This window comes from Phaethon aethereus (genome assembly GCF_964289735.1).
Source record: "Phaethon aethereus genome assembly, chromosome: 19".
Classification (NCBI taxonomy): Eukaryota; Metazoa; Chordata; class Aves; order Phaethontiformes; family Phaethontidae; genus Phaethon; species Phaethon aethereus.
The window spans coordinates 5,140,861-5,163,197 of NC_138595.1; the positions used below are offsets into that span (position 1 = coordinate 5,140,861).

General features: G+C 40.0%; 1 protein-coding gene across 1 annotated transcript; it reads left to right on the plus strand.

The window, feature by feature from the left end:
- Window positions 1-9,472: 9,472 nt before the first annotated feature.
- Window positions 9,473-22,009, plus strand: SLC6A4 (solute carrier family 6 member 4; the record flags this gene model as incomplete). Its single annotated transcript, XM_082008446.1, has 13 exons — window positions 9,473-10,380; window positions 11,126-11,260; window positions 11,826-12,045; window positions 12,469-12,607; window positions 12,977-13,111; window positions 14,994-15,097; window positions 15,801-15,928; window positions 16,297-16,409; window positions 17,178-17,309; window positions 18,464-18,563; window positions 18,932-19,032; window positions 21,015-21,182; window positions 21,935-22,009. Exons 1-13 carry the CDS (start codon window positions 9,918-9,920, stop codon window positions 22,007-22,009), a joined length of 2,013 nt encoding a protein of 670 aa, XP_081864572.1. The 5' UTR covers window positions 9,473-9,917.
- Window positions 22,010-22,337: the final 328 nt, after the last annotated feature.

Below are 22,337 nucleotides of genomic sequence, written 5' to 3' on the forward strand. Positions count from 1 at the left end.
TGGCATTGGGTGCCACTGATGTGAGCAGATGAAAGCAATTTAACTGCAAGAGCTGACCAAGATGAATGGTATGCAGAACTTGTTAAAACAACCTACTCTAAGCAGAGACTAAGATGGAGAAAAACCTGAGACAAAGGTCATTATGCTTCTAAAACTTGTTAAAACCCCATATATTTATGTGAAGAGCAGAGCGACTCAAAGGCCCACAGTAGAACTTATTTCTTGTAAGAGGGTAGAGAAAGCGAGTTTGGAAAATCCATCCCAGTCTCCCAGCAGTGGTGAGCTGGAAATCTGTATGAAAGGGAAGGCACAAATTCCTTGTACCATCTGTCCTCCCACACCCCAAGAAAGAAGCTGCCTGCTCTCCAAAGCACGGGGTCTAATCCGTAGATGGATACTTCCGCGTTAAAACATCGTACTTCGATCTTCGTAAGACAAGATCTTTCTGGGACAGAACAGGGGCGAGGCTGTGAATGATTATAATCGGCAAGGAAACTAACTTGTGGCGTTTTTTCCTGTCCGCAGCTGAGCAGAGATGAACATGACCAAAACTGTTTATTTTGGAAAGAGCAGCACTGGAGGGGAATTCAGCACAGCAGAGAAGCCGAGTTAGATATTGCTATTTCCGCTAAAAAACAATGAATCTCTAATACAAGTGAAGGCAACAAGCTTAACTTGACAAAACATTTTTACTATACCGCACACAAGAATTAACGGGAAAGCAACAATTATTTTAATACAGGTCTCAAGGTTTGCCATTGCAGTACCTGAGCTATCCTTGAGATGGTGCAAATGGCTCGCTGCTGGGACTGCTGCTCTCCTTAAGGGACCAGAAGACAGAAGGAGGAAAGTGCTAATTATATCCCTTTGCTTTTCAGTTTGCAGAGTTTGTTTTCTTTTCAATTGTTTGGAGCAAGTCTCTGAAAACCGGCAAGCGCTTACAGCAAAACTGCTGCTGCTCTCACCATTAGCTATTCTTATTTGTCCCCATCTGGACAAAGTTTTCCACTTTTTTCCAAATCAGCCACCTAAACTATGGCACGATTTTGTTGACCTGTGACTTACGACTTTTTATAAACAAAGTGCAAGTCTAGGAATGAAGAAATCCTGGGTGAAAGAAGCCGGAGAAGAAAGCATGTGTCAGAGGTTGAGTGAGATATTTTGAGGAGTAATAGGAAGAAAGGAAATTACTTGTTGAGCTTACTGAAGCAGCAAAACGCTTTTTAAGGAATTTGTGCTTGACACTTTAAAACAAAACTAAATCGTATTTCTTTATTAAAATAATGTAAATCTTCAGCAGTGGAAATTATTATTTCCAAGCCCTTTTGTTGTGATAATATCCCAGTTCTTCCTATCTTTCTGTAACCTACAGACCCACCTGCAAACTTGCAATTTACTGACTCCCTCAAAACTTCTGTCCCATTTGTTACCTCCATCATCATCCTCATCCTGTTACTTCTCGCTGTAATAACAGCCAGCAAAAGTGTCCCTTACGAGAAAGCTCCCCTCCTTCTCCCTCTGCCTTCATTGGATCCTGCTCTTTTGAACTGATCGGAACAGACAAATGTAGCCACCCACCTCTAGGAGGAAAACTGAGCTGCAGCCCCGGTGAAACATAAAGTTTATTTGACTAAAGTGACGCAAAAATTCTTAAAGAGCTCTTTGGCAGCAGATTATCTGGAAATCAGACCATGTGAGGGGGATTGGTGTACAAAAACCTCCCCAAGATGCTGAGTTGCCCACAGGCTGAGTTCCCGAGACTCCGAAGTAAATGTGGGTGAAGGTTACTCGAGCTTGGATAACCCCAAGGAAAGCGCTTCAAACCCATCTGAAAGACAGGTACTTTATAATTTTGTTTCTAACACACTGCTATCTAAAGTACTTTATGAAATTTAGACAGACTCCTAGATGGCTGTCTCCAGAGCCCACCGTCTGAAGCAAGCAGATACTGGAGGGTCATCGCCTCTTTCAGCTTTGGTTATAAAATCTGAAATACTAATGACAGTCTAAAATATGTATACTATATTTTGTTTCATTTTAAATTAACGTTTAAGATCTTGAGAGTAATTTCTAAAACATTGGGAAAATGCACATCTAACAAAGCTTTGGGGGGGAAAAAATGCATTGATTTTTGGTGAAAGTTTGCTTTGATTTTTCAAACTTTTTCTGCATTTTCTTGCTTTTCTGATGTTACCTGCTCTCCTTCGTCTTGTTCAGGCACTTGTCCAGCAATTATGAATGTTGGAAGTCAAATGCCTGTAGCAGAACATGTTATGACAATCTGAAATTAGAGTTTTGGCAGTCCACAAAAATTGCATTATGAACATAAAGTTTGTTTTAAATTTACAAAAAAGCATCAATCTGTAAGGCAAAAAAAGAAAGAAGCAGAATCTGAAGGAAAAAAAACCAATGCCAACTGTTATTTATTTTAAAAGGGTAAAGTAAGCCTTATTAACCATATTAAGTTACATTTTTAAAGGTAAACTGTTCCAGCACAGTAAATTATCTAACTCAATGGGACAGATTTATTTTAAGTAATAAATCTGAAGAGTATGTCATATGTGTATTTATAGTCAATCATGTTTATTGCTGAAACCAACTGGCTTGCTGGGTCAGTTTGCTAAGGAATACGGAAGTGAGGAGTTCTTTAATTTAGTTTAAGTGAGGAATGCAATGTAACTGAATATATAAATAGTAATGGAAAACACATTTTTATGTGTTCAGAAAGCCTGGGGAGAAAAGGATTGTGCATCTAATGGATTTGGATTCTTGGAAGTGTCGTGGTATTTTTTTAATGTGGGTTGTTAGCAGTCGGGCATTTTACCAGGGAAGGTCTCGTACACTTAGGCTTCATCTTCTGGTGCTTTTGATGAGTGCGTTGACCATAATTTTCTTGGAGAGTACTTTGTACATTTGGCATATAAAAAAATGACTGTTGTGGGTCCGTTTTCTAATTGGAGAGGGTATGATGAATTTCAAACGGTTATATAAATTACAAAAAACTGCCCCAAAACCGGAATTTAATAAAACCCCTGAATTATTCCCAGACATGGGAATGTGCAGTGTATTTAAGCTCTTTCCTGCTTTTCCTCCATGGAAATATAAACCGCCAAGTTTTCATTAGGAACAGTATTAAGAGCCTAAAGAAAAGTTCATTTTGTATCCTGGTGTCCTTTCTGATGCCAACGTTTTAACTCTTTTCCAAAAGTATGTATTTGCAGCTCTGTTGATCTGGTAATCTGCATCTTACAGAATTTATACAACATAACGAAGCCCATCTACGGGCTAAGTGTTTCATAAAGAACTCGGGAAGAACTTGGAGCCTGAATAAAGGGGCTGTAATTTGGAGACAGCCATTAACAAGTCCCCTTCAAAGAAACCTCATCTGGAAACAATAGTGACCGTTTCTCTACTTTCTTTAAATGAAAACATTACAAACATAAGTATATGCATGCTGGCAAACTTGTGCAGCCAGTCTTTGACTCGAGTCTGCGAACAGGTCTTTTGCTTGAAACGCTGTGCCCATTAATTTGCCCGTGCAGAGTCATATTAAGGAACAGTGGTCATTTATTTGGTGATATTTGCTGTGTTATGACTCTTCCTTCAAGTTTATATAAATAATTTGAGGAAGAATACAAAAAGAGTATCATTCCCTCTAAGCTTATCTGTTTCCTTGCACTACATATAGACACTCTCGAGCCATAAAACGCATTTCCACCCCCTCACCCCCGTTCTTTAAATGACTGTCATCAGTTTGGCCACATTCCCACTACAATACAGTGTCTGTCTTCTCAACAAATTTTTAAAGGTAAACTCTCTCTTTCCTGATGACTGACTTTTTAATTTCAGGCTGAATCACGGACAAGATTATGACATAAAACTCACAGTGCAGGTTTATATTCCCCCAATACTATTGCTTTCAGAAGCATTATTTTCACATCTGACCTAAACTTAGCCTTATCTGGGAATACACGAGTTAACTGGAGAGAGCTCACTACTTACGCCATTCTTTCTTTGTTAAGTAGCCTTTTATTCTCCCAGAGGGGCCATTGTCTCAGCCGGACTACTTGTTGAGTACAGTTCTACTCTGTTTTAGTAAGAATGTGAGCAAGCCCTTGGAGACCTGCAAATATTCATATACAAGATCCATTTGTCATCTACATACTGCAAGTTTCTTACAAAATGCTCACATAACTACAGTGATGCGCGGAAGTACCAGGTCCGGTGACATTTAAAATCACTGGCACTGGGATCAGACCTGCTGTGTATGGAAATAATTCACCGGACCCATTCATTTCAGTGGGTTTTGCTCACTCTTTACCAAAAGTTAGTTTTGATTCTCTTTAGACTAAAGAAGCATCGCTAAAAAAATCCTGAGGAAATCAATTTTCAGTTGTTGAGGGGTGGTCTTGATATCAGCTGGTATCTGCTTTGCGCCTAATACCTCTGATTCTGTGGTTACCAGCAGCCCTACCAAAGCAGTTTTTGACATCTGAAATACAATGTCACACTTACTATCAGCTCACCTCATGGACACAAGCTAATAGAAAAAGATATTCTAGCTACTCATTTTTTGATGAAATCAGTAGATGTGTACACACTCAAAAGCAAAAGGCATTCATTTTTTGTTATGAATGCCAAATATGGCTCATGTATGACAAACAGCAGGTAAAATTCATCATAATCTAGCGCAATCTAGTTTCAAGATTTAATTGGCTGAAATTTTTATTGTCTAGCAACTCCTCACAGTATGGGAGCATCTGAGCTATCCTGTAAAAACTTTGATTAAAGATAGGAAGCCTCTATATTCCTTCACACCTCACATGGCAGAAAAACAAGAACGCACTAGCTCACAAAAGCCTGTCAAACGGAATAATCTTTACAAGGTTCCCGCCGTCAGCCAGGTCACATACCTCCCCTCCTGTGCAAAAAGACAGACTAGGACTGTGTGAAGAGAAATGGGTGAAGATCAGGAACGTTTACTGCTGTATTTATCAGAGTCCAGTACCTGGAAACACCCAGGTACGTGGCTGTCGGAGGGTCATGGTTGACATTGTGGCTGAGAGGTGAGAACAGGACCTACAGATAAACAAAACAGCCTTTTCCAGTGTGGGATACGTGATTTCTATCATGTCATACAAACTTCTTGCCTGATTTTCTAGATAAAAGTGTTTTCCTTGGACTCTTTCCATTTACATACAACTGCCTGTGTGAACTGCAGCTGTACTGCAAGGTATAATACACAGTCTACAAGCAGCTACGTAATTTTAACATTCTTAAAAACTTAGTGATAAAAGTGAGATTGAGGTCAAGTTAACAGAAATCATCTTGATGTTTGATTCTGTTTGCCAGCACCAGGCTAACTTTTTGGTTTTCAGTTCAAAGTACTTTAATTCCTCGCAAGTGCTAGCATGCAAATGGACAGAAGCGAGGCAGACGGAGGAGCAGTGTGAGTGAGAGGGGTGATGTGAGTTTGGCTACAGGAATGCAGCTGACCGGCTGGTACTCCAGCAAGCATCGGTTTACAAAATTAGCACATGGAAAACAAGAACGTAATTTGTATGAAGTGAAATGCATGCAAATATACAAATTTTGCAACGGTGCGAGTTAAAATGTATTTGATCGTTTCGAGACGAGTAACACTGGTGATGCACAGCGAGGCTGAACAAGCCTTGTGCTGAGAGGCATTCAGGAAGTCAGTGCTGCTCCACCTCAAATAAAGCGTGATTCGAGCCGTTAAGATTTGCCTCCCTTGAAGCATCTGGTCTTTGCTGCACTTCCAACCTAATTGTTTTAATCTCCTAGACACATTAACAGTCAGTTTTCTCCTTTAAAAAAATACGGAGAACAGGGAAATAATTTTGTTTTAAAGTGTTGGAAAGATTTGTTTTACTACATGGCAGAGCAGGAAAGGAAAGGGGTCCCTTCACTGCCACGAGAGGTCACTGCACGCCTCAAGAATTAAACGAGGCGATGCTGCATCAGCGGTGCAGCTCCCTGCTCGGGAAGGAACCAGACCCCAGCACTACAGAAACCAAAGGAGCTGCTTTTGTGCATCAAGGCACGTTACTGGGCTTCTACATCTATAGTGCTGGTTCACATTTCGCTCTGTGTGCGAGTAACCGAACATTACCATTTAATTAATATTTGGCTTACGTGAACTGCGTTGCTGGCTTCAGCCAAGCTCGTAGAAACATGTCTTCAATTATCCGTCCTAGCGTTCCCAAGGAACAGGAAAAGCAGGGAGTAGTTGTGGAGGACACGCGGCTTGGTACAGGGTGCTTCCCCAGAGCAGAGCGAGGGTCACTCCTCTTTAGTCCCTCTTGGCGTGAGGAGGAGCGCGGTTTACAGGGCTGGCGGCACGGCACCTTTCACTTGCTCCTGGACAACACGGCATTACGGAGAAAACTGCCCTTTAGAATAATCTCTGCTCGGAGCTACCGGAGAGAGAAAAGGCGTGGACGCTTGCAGCCTCTCAAAGGAGCAAAGTCACATCTACAAAACACAGACCAAAAGGAAGGCACAGCTATCTTTCTTTTTCTTTTCTTTTTTTTTTTATTCTTCTGTAGCCAATTCTATGGGTGATAAGAAGCCAGTGTGTATTTACGCAAGAGCAACCTTTGCAACAGCTCAGACTGAAGATAGGTAATAAACTGCCATTTCTTATATCATTCCCTATCATCATTCTAGCACCTGTAGCTACTGAGAGAGATCGGTGCAGAGAGATGAAGTGGAGGCTGACACGGGCAAAGCCCTTCACTATTAGTGTAACCTTCCCCTGGATATCTTCTCGTGGTCCTAGCGTACTTCTCAACCTCAAGAGCTCTAGTTCTGCAGCTGTTTACACTGTTTGCAGTGGTTACAATTCCTTCAGACTTTTTTTTTTTTCTTGAATTGTAACAAGGGAGGGGGGGAAAGTACGTTCTGCCACAGTTTTTTACAGCGTAATGAAATCTTCTGATTCTGTAACTGTTCTGTTTTCGTGTGCCAACTGTGCCACTGTGAACACCATGGCATAGCTGTAGTAGTCCGTCACTCCAGAGCTTTCCCAGGGTAGCTGACGAACTGTAATTCTCTTTCAGAAAGGAATAGTTCAAATTCCAGCTGAAGGCCCTGAAAGTTCACACATCGTTTTGCATATCTGAGGCTCAAACTACTGAAGGCTCTACAAAAATATTTCAAATAACATGGTATTTTTTTCCTGTGGTTTGCAGAAGACCAGAAGGAACTTAGATCTAGATAAGACAACTATCTTGATTGTCACAGATCCAGGAAATCAACAATACATTCAACAACCTCAGTAAAGAAAGTGCCAAGAAGTATCTACGAGGGAACTGGGGTTGTTCAGTCTGGAGAAGAGGAGGCTGAGGGAGACCTTATCGCTCTCTACAACTGCCTGAAAGGGGGTTGTGGTGAGATGAGGGTTGGTCTCTTCTCCCAAGTAACCAGCGATAAGACGAGAGGAAATGGCCTCAAGTTGCGCCAGGGGAGGCTTAGATTGGATATTAGGAAAAATTTCTTCACCGAGAGAGTGGTCAGGCATTGGCACAGGCTGCCCAGGGAGGTGTGGAGTCGCCATCTCTGAAAGTGTTCAAAAAATGTGTGGATGTGGCACTTCAGGACACGGTGGTGCTGGATTAATGGTTGGACTTGATGATCTTGAAGGTCCTTTCCAACCTTAGTGATTCTGTGATCTATGTGCGGAAATAAAGGGTTTTACAAATGCAGTAAGTGTTTGTCTCAGGTATGGAAAATTTACTCTCACGAGATAATGCAGTTAAATCAACATCCTTTACTGCCTTCCCATTATGAGTAAGTGGTGTAAAGTCCAAAAGGGCTCAGGTTACTTTTCCATATCCCTACCTTATATTTAACATGCTCTATACAAGGCAAGGATTGGCTGTGGCCTTTCCTAGGATTTTTACGTTGCCACCAGTGGTGGTAGGACTGTTTTCATCTAACAAGCTCTTTTGGGACATTTCGAAGGTTTCGGACTCCAAAGACACTCAGTTTATAATTTATAGTCTTGCAGGTAAAACAGAAACTCTTGTTCTTTGCCGTAGTATTTTTCTCTGGAACTCTGAAGATGTTTCAGTCTTTGTGGATGACTAAGTAATGGTAGCAAAATACTCTCTTGTAAGAATTCAGCACTAATGTTGCACTGCTTGCTCTATGATGAAAAGAACATTATCTGGGTAAAGACAGAATGTCAGTGTGAAGAACTAGAGATTTCTGAAAGTTACAAACACCACCTTCAAGAGACTTTTATCTCGAGAACATTCTCCTGTTTGCTCTGCAGCTCGATAACTTTCCTTCTCTTTCTGCTAGCACTGATAAATGTTCGGGAAGAGGTTTAACAAACTGTCTTTGCACAAGGCTGGAAGCTGGGAAAAGCTAGAGTTTTAATAGCTCTGGTAATGAGCAAATTCTAGCAATGTGTAAATAATATCCCCTCTCTGCTTTAGTTTTTCCAACAGTTAAAAGTGAAATAAAGCTTATTCTGCTAGGATGTGACAATGATATTCACTGTGGTAAAATGCTTTGAAAAGAAAAAATTAGATGTAATTATAACAACTTAATCTGTGGTGGCATCGTGTAGATTGTGTAACGCTTTGCTAGCTATAAAGCAAGGTTAATACCCCAGGAATTTACAGCACCAAGCATCAGCTCCTATTTCAAGATTTTGTTGCATAAAGGCAGCCGGGCACTTACATTACCTGAACAAATGAGCAGAAAACAAAACATGACCCACTGGATCACAATTATTTTTCTATTCGTTTTGTTCAAAGGAAAAGTTAATTGTTTTATACTTTTTTTCTTTTATTTTTTTATTTTGGGATGGTTTATTTCCCATGGATTACACATCCAGCACATATGAAAGGTAAAGCCAAGGATTCTCCCAGTGCCTGTTTTTTTGCTGGCAGTGGACAGTAGCACAGGAGTAGTGCCCATTACCCTTCCCAGGGCTGGAACCACAGTGGTAGCATATCCAAACAGAATAAAAGATGCCTTTATTTCTCCAAGGAATTAAATAAAACAATTTGGCTGTTAGACCCACGTGTTAGTTCTTACTCAAAACAATCAGCTTGAAGTTTCCTGATCTTTTTTCCCTTGTTATTAGTGTTGACTGAGCCTCAAAAGTTAGTTGATGCAAAAACATTGCAATTTAAATACTTTTCTAAATTTTTGTTTAAGCCTTCTAGTTCTGCTGTTAAACATAGCAGACACTGGGATTTCTGAAGAAAGGTGGTCATGAAATGTAATTTGTATATCCATTGTTATCTCATATTTGTTTAATTAATTCTTTTCCCTTCATACTGGGTGAATCTAGAAATTGCCAGTAGAAGTCACAGGATGAACTTATGAAAATGAAAATACAAGCCACACTAAACTGTGCCCTCATTTTTGCAAACTGGGAGTCCCACAACCTCCCTGAGTGTGAAACCAGTGTTCAGAGGGAGAACGTGGTACGAGAAGACAGCAGGAATGTGACTGCCTGTGAGTCGTCCAACAATGCACAAAGTCCAGCAAATCTGCCTGAGGTTATAAGCCAGGTACATCGACTTCCGCTGTCGAAGAGGATGATTGCTTCCTTCCTTTCTCTGTGTAAAATCCCAAATGGATTATCTGCTCAATGATTCACACTGCATGCTGTGATGGTTAATTACTTCCAAAACTACTTTAATCACAGAATCTGTCAGTTGTAACTTGAAAGTTACCAGCATCAGTAAGCCCTGTAATGGATTTTTTTTTTACTATTTTTCATTTCTTAGATGGTGTTTGTGCCTTCAATCTGATGGATTTAAATATGGAAGAGGAATTCTAAAAGTACTGGGAATAAAAGCGTGGGAAGACAAGCCACAAGGGGACTCTGTGCTGCTGTCGATCTGCAAGTGATCAGGACCAATCTCGGAAAAATGGAGAAAAAAGCAACAAGCAATGAGACTGAGCTGCTGACTTCCAAGAAAGACGTCTTGGACTGTAACGAAGGAGAAGACTGTAAAGAGAACGGACTCCTGGTCAGGAACCCTAAATCTGCCCTACGGCTAGTGGAGGATGGCAATAAAGTCCATCCCAGCCAAGGAGGTAAAGGGGAGGCAGCTCAGATCTCAAACGGTTATTCGGGGGTTCAGAGCTCTGTTCCTTGCAATGGAATGGGAGAGGTGGAAGATGCCCAGTGCACTGCCCCAGCAGCCACAACCACCACTACAACCACCACTTCTACCACCTGTGGAGCAGAAGTCCAACAGCAGCTGATGGAGCTAGAAGACAGAGAGACCTGGAGTAAAAAAATGGACTTTCTACTCTCTGTCATTGGATATGCAGTGGATCTGGGAAACGTATGGAGATTTCCTTATATATGCTATCAAAACGGAGGAGGTCAGTAACTAGTTCTGTATGCTGTTCCTTAATGCTGAACTTCCTTGCTGATAAATAGATGAGTTCAGTGGCTTATTTTAATATCATATGTAACAAATGACCACGGGGAAATTACTTTTCAAGCAGACTGGAAAAACTAAATACTGGGATGGGATAACTAGACACATTAACATGGAAGATAAACTATTTTGCAAGATCTAAAAAATCAGTACAACTAGAAGCTGAGAGCCAGTTAGGTGCAGAACCACCTTCCAAGAGAAAAGACTCAGTCCCTGTCCCAAGGAGAATTTAAAATCAGGTAAACCAACATGTCAAAACCAAATCATCAGGCATGCAAAGTCTTGGATTCACTGACATATCAGCCAAAATACAAATCTAATCAAGGAGATCTTGGAAAGGAATTCTGTCTCCCTGATGTAACAAAGGCATTTTACTGAAGAAATTAATTATTTTATCTTTAGCCCATCTCACAATTGTGTCCGTTGTAGCTAGTTCAGTCTTGGTGAATCCTATGTATACTTGTTACAGAAATGTGAGAAGTTTGGCCTGAGTGTTGCTTCTTATTCACACTGCTGAGTAGTTACTCTTATGAGAAAGCCCATGGTAATTCAGCATGGCACACGGTCTAGGAAGGGGATATGCATTTTCCCTGTGGGATAGAAGGAACTGTTGTTTTACAGAGCGCTGATACAGTTGGAAAAGAAGTCCTTTGAAGAATTATAATCATCTGCTTGCTTTCTTGCAGGAGCATTCCTCATTCCTTACACAATTATGGCCATCTTTGGAGGGATTCCTCTCTTCTATATGGAACTAGCATTAGGACAGTACCACAGGAACGGGTGTATTTCAATTTGGAGAAAAATATGTCCTATATTCAAAGGTAAAGAAGGGAAATGGAAAATTACTAGGGTCTTTCTGAATAACTGGAAGATTTTCCTAAAAAGATGAAATTTCTGAAAAAAAAAGAAAATCTCATAAAACAAAGTAAGGCTTGTTCTACACAAGATTTTGGCTTTACAAAGAAAGCTTTCATAAAACTTTATGTACACCTGCAGATGATTGTGTGTATACACATACAATGTGCAACTCGCAAACTGATTAGGTAGAGGCCAGTCCACTTTTTCTGACCCAAGCATGAAAATGTATTAAAAAAAAAACAAACAAAAAATGTTATTAATAAAGTGCAGCATTACTGAATCCAAGGCAAAATTAAAAAAAAAAAAAAAAATAAGGATGTTCTGTCTTGATTAAGGATGCTTTTCTGGAATCAGAGCCTCAGTGTTTCCAAAGCCACAAGAAATTCCAGTAAACACCAGAGAGGGTATGTGTACCTCCTGTAGAGCTGCCTTAGACAGTTACTAATTGTAGTTGATGTGATAACTAATTCCTTTTTTTTTGGCCTAAAGCTTACGCTCACTTCATGTAATTATTTCCTGCCTTACTAGGAATTGGCTTTGCCATCTGTATAATAGATCTTTACGTAGCCTCCTACTACAACACCATTATGGCTTGGGCCTTTTACTACCTCGTATCCTCCTTCACGGCGGAGCTGCCATGGACCAGCTGCACAAATGCTTGGAACACAGGCAACTGCACTAACTACTTCAGCAAGGACAACGTCAGCTGGTCCCCGCACTCCATCTCTCCCGCAGAAGAATTTTATACGTAAGTGCATGTAAGTGAGGACAGTAATATTAGAGAGAATGGTGGAACATGTAGCAAGCTTTTCTCTGGAGGGGGAGCAGGGCTGTTTATTAACGGCCCTTTTCTGAACTTTCCAAATAACCAAATACTTGTAGGCGTCTGTAAGCTTAGGGTGTATGGGAGAGTACTTTGTATTTTAGATCAGAGGTTCCCAACCACTGTCAGCTGTCATCACTTATCATTTATCATCACTGGTGTACCATTAATATAAAGCTTTTAATGAAAAAAAAAAATCCAAAATATCATAACTCTGAAGGCTACTTATCAAAGACTCAGGACTACTTGTAGTGCTCAGACCACAGTATGGGACTGTTCAAAGGGCACTTAACATAAGTATTTATTAAAAAAAAAAAATCTATACTGTGTTTTTCTTTCCTCTTTCAGCCGCCACGTTCTACAGGTGCACAGGTCCAATGGGCTGGATGACCTGGGGGGCATTAGCTGGCAGTTGACCCTCTGTTTATTGTTAATCTTCACCATTGTATACTTCAGCATCTGGAAAGGGGTCAAAACATCTGGCAAGGTGAATGCAAAAGCGAGACAAGTCCACTTGGTACAGTATAGACTATCAGCAGTTCTAAAAGACTCAATTTGACAGAATTATCTCAGACTGTCTTTGTGACAGGCATTATAGGCTCATGTATTTGGGAAGCACTTACTGCTACTGTTATCCAAGTAATACATAACAACAGTAAGTTATGCCACTGTCCTCTGGACAAGAACCCTGCCAAGAGAAAGCATGGGCATACACGTGCAAACTGCTTCTTTACAGACCTTCTGAGAAGTTCATGTGAAGATGTTATAAATGCTAAGAGTTATCATTCGTTTAACTCATTATCACCTATTAACTTTCCACCCATGGCAAGTGCTATCTCACTGTTTTCCCTCACAGGTGGTATGGGTGACAGCCACATTCCCTTACATCATACTCTCTATCCTGCTAGTGAGAGGTGCTACTTTGCCTGGAGCCTGGAGAGGTGTCCTCTACTACTTGAAACCTGACTGGCAGAAACTCCTGGCCACTGAGGTAAAAAACATAAAAGGGTAGAGACTTGCTTTTAGCCTATCAGCATGTATAACAGCATGTATATACCTGAAAGTCTCTTTTCAGCATAGAGCATGATGAAACAGATGTCTTAGCATGGACTTAAAAGCCTGACTTCATGCTCTTGTTTAAACAGTTACGCTATTCTTTCCATAATTATAAAGATTTTTTTTAAAGATTAAAGTCCCACCATCAATTTAGCTTGAGCTAATAGTAGGGTTCCCATACAGGGTTGAACAGAATTAGTGATACGATTAGAAAGAAAACGAGTGACCAAACAAGTTTTTGCCAGGAAAATGGTGAACAGCCTGACATTGAGCAAGAAGCTACGATTGCTGCTACACTGCAACAAAATCCTTTACCTACGACAGTCACACTAAGCAACCTAAATTTACTAAGCCCTAACAACTGGTTTAGCTGCAGTTATTTTGGCTGTGAGGGGATCACTGTACACCTAGGCAGGCTTTTCCACAATCCAATGGTGTCTGCAGTTGCTTGCCTGTATTTAAAGAGTGCAGGTGACTAGAGTTGAAACTTCAGATCTCCACGCTGTGGCAAGCTTTGGCAGATAAGCCTGAGGAGAGTCTCTGTAGCCACCAACTAAAACATGACTCAGTAATGCATGCAAGTGCATGTGGAAAAGGAATCAATCAGGCCTGCATACACCACCAAGATTTGAAAAGAAAGGAGGAATGTGATTCTATAAGACTGAGCTAACCAACAAACCCCAAGCATTCCAGTATCCGATTCAGCTTTGAACTCTGGATGACAAGTAGTCCATCAGGCTCAAGGCTGCACGCACTTTACTGCCTATGAAAGTGTCTAGTGAGGAGGGTGATGGAAAAACCCCAAAGCAATAAATACTACAAATACAAAGATTAAAAATTCTAATGTTTGCAAGTCTGCTGCTGCCCAGCTGATATGGAGAGTTTTGAATGAAGAGGAAATGAAAAGACACCAGTCTCTGATAAAGCAGCATCTCCAATAAGGGACCACATCTTCTGAAAAAGCAATAAAGGGCATTGATATTGTATTGGATGTATCTGAAGTGAGGACAGCAGATTGCAATCTGTGCTGGACGATGACAGAGCTCTGTCTGTGGATGATACAGGATGGCCTCATACGATGGAAGAGAATATTAGAAATGAGTTGTAATGAACTCCATGTTTCAATCAAAAGAGGATAAATGAATGAGGACTTTCACCTTCAGAAAGAGAACTGATATTGTACTTTAGGAACACTACTCATTAAGGCTGTGGCCACTTTTCAAGTACAACAGGCTTTTCATAACAAGATCATCACACTTGCATCTGTTATGGCTACAACAAAGCTGAATTGAGTCCTAAGGACTAGAACCGTATCCACACTGTCATGTATTTCCATTAAGTCTAGGGAAAGTCTAAGCAGCAATCATACACTACTTAGCCTGGTGGACACACAGCCAAACACAGGACTATTCCACAGCACACACTGGAGGAAGTTGGGCCAAGCCCGCTGCAAAATCATGGATAGAACACTCCCTATACATAACATAATTTGTGTTAAACTGATTACAGGCAAATCACTGTGAATTAATTCAAGATGCTGTCAGAAGTTAAACTGCCAGTGAGTACTTAAAATAGTGTAAAGAGATATAATAAACACAGCATAGGCACTAAAATTATAGTGGATATTTACAGCTCTCACAGATGTATAATATTCAAATTTCAGCATGCTCTCCTAGCAAAATGTTTTGTTAGTCCAGGAGTAGAATAGAGGCAGCCTAGTGAAACATGGTTTTGCAGGGCTATGTGATATTCTGAGTATGCCAAACTCATTCGTTCTGTTTCATGTCATTTTTTTCTTGATCTTCAATATTTTTCAGGTTTGGGTGGATGCGGCAGCTCAGATTTTTTTCTCCCTCGGTCCAGGTTTCGGGGTCCTATTGGCTTATGCCAGCTACAACAAATTCCGTAACAACTGTTACCAGTGAGTTCTACCTTCTTCTATACATAAAACTGAGTTTAAAAAAGTAACTGTGGGTATTTACAAAAAAGAAACACAGTGTTGGTGAAAAGCACTGAATCGTCAGACCTGTGTACATACAAATCAGGTGGAAGCATAACAGAACAAAAGTCCTTATTGAAAGAACCTGCAATCTAAAACATTTCTTCTCTGTTGTACCTACCCTGAAGACAGAGGATCTCTACCAATTACAGGGAGTCTGAGGTCTAGAAACCTGCCGCAACAAAATGGACTAAACCCCTGCCAAACAGTCACACTATAATTATTTAATCCTAGCAGTCAGTTAGGAAATTATTTTAGAGTCTTGAGCTGAAAAGTAATCTATAGTTGTTTCCTTGTTACTTAAAAAAATAAATCTATTTATAACTTGTAAAATAAAATTCTCAATTCTTATTATTCCTATAGTAATTGCTACTATTTAAAACACCAGTATATATCCAGCATTCAATCCAGTGTCAGACTAATGTTACAGCATCTGTTTGAAGTTGAAGAAGTAGTCATGGTTTGTTTTTTTTTCTTTCGTTCAAATCAGCTGCTTGTTCTTTTCATCTTATTCCCCTAGTTTTTGTAGGAGTCTATCCAGATCAGGATACTTTAGTACCGGATGGAGTGAGTTACTTTCTAGCAGATGCTGATTCCCTGATATGAGTTAGGTCTTCTGTTGCAGAGATGCTCTGGTTACCAGTACCGTGAACTGTGTGACTAGTTTTGTGTCTGGATTTGTCATTTTCACTGTGCTGGGATACATGGCTGAGATGAGGAATGAAGACGTATCCGAGGTTGCCAAAGACACTGGTAGGCTAACTTTTTGTACACCTCTCTCAAACTGCTTCTAAGATAGAATATATTTGTGTACTATCATCTAGATTGAGAACAGCCCAAATTATGCAAAATGTTTAGTATATAATTCAGGATACTGATTTACTTTATGATAAGGGCACTGTTATAAATATACAATACTGCTAAAAAATTATTCCATAAAGACAGCATATAGAAGTCACACTGCATGTGACTTCACAGATGTGGTGGTAACTGAACACTGCAAAATAAGCCTGGGGGGAGGTGTTTTCCCCTGGAAGAGAATGTGGTAGAGTGAATCAGCCTGTCATCCTCGCAGCCGTACTGCGCTAACGGTTATCCCCAATTCTCCATTCTAATACCAGGACCCAGCCTTCTCTTCATTACATATGCTGAAGCCATTGCAAACATGCCTGCTTCCACCTTCTTTGCCATCATCTTTTTCCTGATGTTACTCACACTGGGATTAGACAGCACGGTGAGTAGACACTATGCCCTCTCAGATATTTGGTGTATGGCCTTACCCCTGCAAACATCAAAAGAAACAGAATTACAAATATTGCACCATCACTAAAGGGTTTAAAGCAGTATTGGCGTCTCCATGTGCCTTCTGTAAGACAGCAACTACTCTTCTCTAAATTTGACCAAAATAGACTTAAATAAATTATTTGTCAGTGTCATATTGTGACAATCAGTAACAGACCTGGAAACACAACCAAAGCACTTGATTCATAAACTCCTGGTTGAATGCAGCCTTCCAGGCTCCTTCTCTCTTGTACTTGTAAATTTACAAAGCTATTATTAAATTCTGGAATTTTTTCACACTAATTGGATTTAAAAGATGGGAACTAGAGGTGGGCTTATCAACAGCACTGCAAAAAGATGTTGTAGAAACTTGCCATGTAAGCCTGTTTTTACACATTGAGAATCAGCTCCTTCCAGGAAGGCTAAACTCAGCTCATTTCACAATCCTGGTTCTACTGAGCCACCTACCACTTATCAGCATCCTACTACTTGTAACGTAGTACTTTGGGTGATAGGCACTTCCTACAGATATGTGAAGACTCAGAAAAAGAACACCTTAAGAAGTTCTGAAGAAAGACTTTCTAAACAACAGTCACACCAACTCTACAGGCAGAACAAAGCACCCATGTTTCAATGCTTTAAAGCTCCTTTAAACATTGAAACATACTTTAAGCAGGTAAAGCCGCACTCTATTTTCTAGTGATTTTTCCATGCTTTTCAGTTTGCAGGACTAGAGGGAGTGATTACTGGAGTACTGGATGAATTCCCCCATGTCTGGAGCAAACGCAGGGAATTGTTTGTCCTGGGGCTGACCATCATTTGCTTTTTGGGGTCATTAGCAACCCTGACATTTGTAAGTACTTTACCAATTCCTTGGCTTTCCTTACTGGCAGCTTCCTGCAAATGACATCTTGGAGAGGGCAGTATTCTCTGAAGAGAGTTTCAAGGCATCATATTAAATCTCCAGCCTGTTTTCTTTACTGTATTTGGAATGAATGTGAACAGTATCTCTCACTAGGAAATGTGTTGCAAAATGATCCTATTGCAATTCAGCAGAACTCTAATGTGCTACACATCATAAACGATGCAGCCGTAGCTCCAGCTGCTGAATCGGTAAGCAACCTTCCACATTTTGTACATGGTTTACTTGTTCTCAAAAGCTCCGTGTTTAAAAATAATGTGAATTCCTATTTTAATTTTCCCAATATTTGAAATGTGTTTTGAATTAAAGAAAGAATGATCAAAAAATTATCTCCTAGAAAATGCTGTAATTGACTGTCGCTGTTCTCCAAAAATTTCTAGCAATTCATTTCCAGGATCTTCCTCATCAAACCAGGCCAGAAATCATGATCAGTCACACCAAGGAGTCCCTGGGGGGCTTGTGGGATTTCAGTTTCAAAGCTAGGAACACTTTGAATTATGAGTGTAATGATCATAAATTACAAAGAAAAAATACTTGGCTGCCCTGTCACATTTCAGTCCACTTGCTCATTCATGTGCAGCTTCCTACTCATTTAAAGCATTTGCTGTAAAAGGAAACTTCGTTCCTCTCCGAGACACAATGCTCTCTTCCTTCATCTGATTCTAGATCCCAAATGGAAAGAAAAGTAACACGTTATTTGTTTCCTGCTCAGTAACTATGACTCAGGCTGGAGAAAGATGCCATCACAGAAGGCACGCAAGAAGCCATCCCACCAAACCCCCCCCGATTTTAAAATTTTAATTTATACTTTAAAATCCAGCTAGAAATTTATACTTTAAAATCCAGCTAGAACTGCCAGTAGATTCAGTTTTAGCTTTTCTGCATGGCAGCCCCACTTCATTGGTGAAGTACGTTCACAGAAAGCGAGCAGATGTCACTGGCAGCAACAGCCACAAAGCAACAGAACTGACTGAATCGCCCGTCTGTGGCTGCTCTGGTCCAGATGAAGGCAGTAATAAACAACAGTATTACAGGATTCCCATCACTGGATCGCTGCTTCACTGACAATATGATCTCCTTTCTAGGGAGGTGCATATGTGGTAAAGCTGTTTGAAGAATATGCCACTGGTCCAGCTGTCCTAACAGTCGTGTTTCTGGAAGCAGTCGCTGTGGCCTGGTTCTACGGTATGTCTACTGCCATGCTGACAAACAACGCTGACCCAAACTCCTGAGCTGCTGCGGCGTAGCATTTCCTTACAGACAAGATCACTGATGTCCCCGGAAAGGTTTACAAAACCTTATTACAAACTCACTGATTACCAAAATCCGTGAGAATTATTATTAATTGCTCTCTGACAGAAGTACAGTGACATCTAAGTAACAAGAGCTGTAATTCAGGATAATTAAGGATTTAATATAATTAAGAGCTATACAAACAAAACAGTCTTTCATGATGGATTCTGAATTTATTTGCTGTGTATACAAAACGCTGTGCATCTACTTAGAAGAACTTGTATCTGCTGTCACCACCTCCTTCCTACTTGTCTCCACAGGCATCACCCAGTTTTGCAATGATGTGAAAGAAATGTTAGGCTTTACCCCAGGCTGGTACTGGAGAGTTTGCTGGGTAGCAATTAGTCCCATCTTCCTTCTGGTGAGTTTTCTTTACAGCTTTTTCTTTCCAGCACAAGAAAATTACCATTGAACAATGAACAAGTCCTTAGACTTCTAAAAGCTTCATTACAGAATTTTCTTGTGAAGTTCTCTAGTAACAATTTTTGTTAAACAAAAAAGGCTCAATTAGTGAAAAATCCAATACAATGCTGCAAGGTTTTGTTACTAAATGGCTATTTTAAGGATTTTTGTAGATGAGCTAGCTAAATAAGATTGGGTTCTGAACAACTCCCCTCCTTCCCTCTGCTGAACAAAGTTACTTTGTTTTGTTGCTTTATATTTACCTCAGCAAAATGAAGCAATAAAAGATGATGATGAATCTTACTGCCTGGGGAGGTAAAACCAAGATAAGTAAATATACTGTCTCAGCAACCGCTGACTGACAACTTCAGAATATTCCACTTAAAATTTACAACAGTTAATTGCGACCTTTACAAATCTATAATTCAGAATTGGAAATACCGTCCCAATGTTTGACTTGGCACTATTATTGATAACATTTTAACCTAAAGTGTTCATTTCCTGATCCCAAATTAGTTCACGCTATCTTTCATTGTTACTAGCCTTAGTGGGAGCAGAGCAGGTCAAGATGGAGTTTATGAAACACAGAATGTAGATTTAAGACCTACAGAATTAATTCAAAACACTTGCAGTGATCAATGCATAGTTAACAGATTTTCATTTTAGTACCCCTAGAAAAAGAAGGGAAGAAAAGGCTATAAATAAAAGTGTGACACCACAAGTAATTTTTATACTACTGTCCTCTTTGTGATCCTAAAACAGTAAAACAAACAGAGAGGAATACAGCTCTGGTGATGTGGTTACTAGGCAGAGCTGTTTGTATTCTCTGTGGAAACTAACTAGTATGTTATTTCTGTAGGGAAATTTTGCTGGTAATCCTGATCTTCTGATGACACTCAGGGGAAAAAACAGTCAGAGATCAAGGATAGTCACAAATATTATTCCTGTAATATTCAACTAGAAGTATTTGTTGTTTCACAAGAAATTTTTCAGTCATGAAGGATATGCACAGGAAAATGACCTAACAGCATTAATCAAGCTGACACCAGAATACTATACCCAAACTAGTATTAATATTAATTAATATTCTACTGAAGAACCAAAACGCTATGGCAGAGTATCACAGAAAAGGTAAAATGTGTAGAAAATAAGTAACAGTGAAAAAAATAGAATCTGTATAGCTTATCACAGAGAAAACTGAAAGGTGATGTGATTTACCACAGGTAAGTACTTTAACAGTATTTGAAAGAGTATTAAAAGGGTCTACAACCCAATAAAGAACAGCATAAAAAAACACAGTGGCTACGAGTTAAATTCAGACAAAGCAGAATTGACATTGATCATGATTGAATACCGGACAAGTAACCAAGAAGCTGTACACTTCCCATTTCTGGTGGCTTAAAATTAAGATGATGCCTTTCTGGAAGGGATGCTTTAGCTGGAATCAAGTTATAGGGCTCAGCACAAGGGTAAGTGGATGAAAATCTGCACACTGGTATCAATCAATCTGATTTTCTCCACCCAACATCTTTTTTTCCTTTAAATGTACAAGTGTGGTCCTGAATTTTCTCTTTAATGCTTCTTAGGCAAGAAACACCACCATGTGTATTTATGGAATAAGCAACCCGTACGAGAATTTTTACCCAGTTCCTTTCAGCTACTGGTTGGGCTATACCCTAAAGCACCTGAGCTCTTTTAAACTTCCTGAAAGAAAGTCTGGATATCCAAAAGGGTGGGGGGGCTAGGGGGGGAGGAAGCAGTAATTTGGTTTTGTTTTTTTTTTAATGCATACTAATGTAATTTAGAACTTTTTCAGTGTCGACATATGTTTAATCCTTCTTTTTTTTTTAGTTCAATGCTACGCTGGGACACAGAGTTCCCTAAGATAAATGCGTGCCATCAAAACACATGTATTAATACTTTCCCCTTTTTCATTTTCAGTTTGTCACGTGCAGCTTTCTGTCCAACCCTCCTGAGCTACGGCTTTTTGATTATAATTATCCCTACTGGACCACAGTAGTGGGTTATTGCATAGGAACCTCTTCTATCATCTTCATTCCAATCTACATGGTTTATCGGTTGATCATCACTCCAGGAACACTGAAGGAGGTACTCACGATGCTCTGTTGCTTCTATTTGACTGTTAGGAAGGAGGCGATTCCTATAATTATTAGGTGTAGATTTTTCAAGGGTCTGATGACCTGAGGATTATTGCTGTTCTGTTCCTAGCCAGCTGATAGCTAATTATTTTCTGCCCATGCTGAGTGATCCACGAATCCCCCAGGTCTTACTGAGGCTACTGCCATATTCATATAAACTATTAAATCAAATAATTTTTTTTTAAGCTCTGGGCAACTGGAGGCTTTTCCTAGAAATCACACATGACACAGTACCACATGAATGCGGCAGTGAAAGATTGGTTCCCTGGGGTGTATCTTAAGAACAAGTTTCTTTTTCTCTCCCACACTTAATAAGATTTCTCTGCCATAAATCTGTGGCACATCTATCCTGTGATGACATTTTTCGGAATTCTTGTAAGTTCATGTAAATACCAGTTCAGAAAGAATATGTTCAGTTGGCTAAGGGTATCCAAGTAAACTGCGAAGTCCTAAAGCATTAATACAACTTCTCTCAAACTAATGCAAATTATGTTACAAATAATTAAAAAGTAATGCTGCGCACTTCTATAGCGCCTTGCATCTTCATAGTGCTGAAATAACAGAAGCCTGAAACATTGTGTCATAGTTCAAGAGGTCTAACTCAAAGTCTTATTTTTATTATAAATGTCTTTCCAAATGGCTGTCATGCTATGTATTACCTCTAAGCTGATTCCATTTCTAATACCGATTTCTTTCCAACAGCGTATTCTGAAAAGCATTACTCCAGAAACAGCTACAGAAATACCTTTTGGAGACATCCGCATGAATGCAGTATAAGCTAACCTGTTTTCTGGGGGAAGAGAGGGGGAGCGTACAATGTAACTTTCCCCATACTCTCCCCTGCAAGAATTACATTTCCAGCTGAGACAACAAAAGTAGTTTTCTCTGGAGGTTGCATCACTGACAACGGGCATTTGGAAGCATGATGCCTCCAGCACATTTATCCAAGCAATTCATTGAAATCTACTGTGCACTTCTAACCAGACTGAACTAATTCACTCTGGAAACACGAGGATTTCTGTGTGCATGAGAATACTGCTACTCCATCCACAGGCTCTGGGGGTTTTCAAACAAAAATGTGCGTGATTGCGTAAGCCACGCTAGG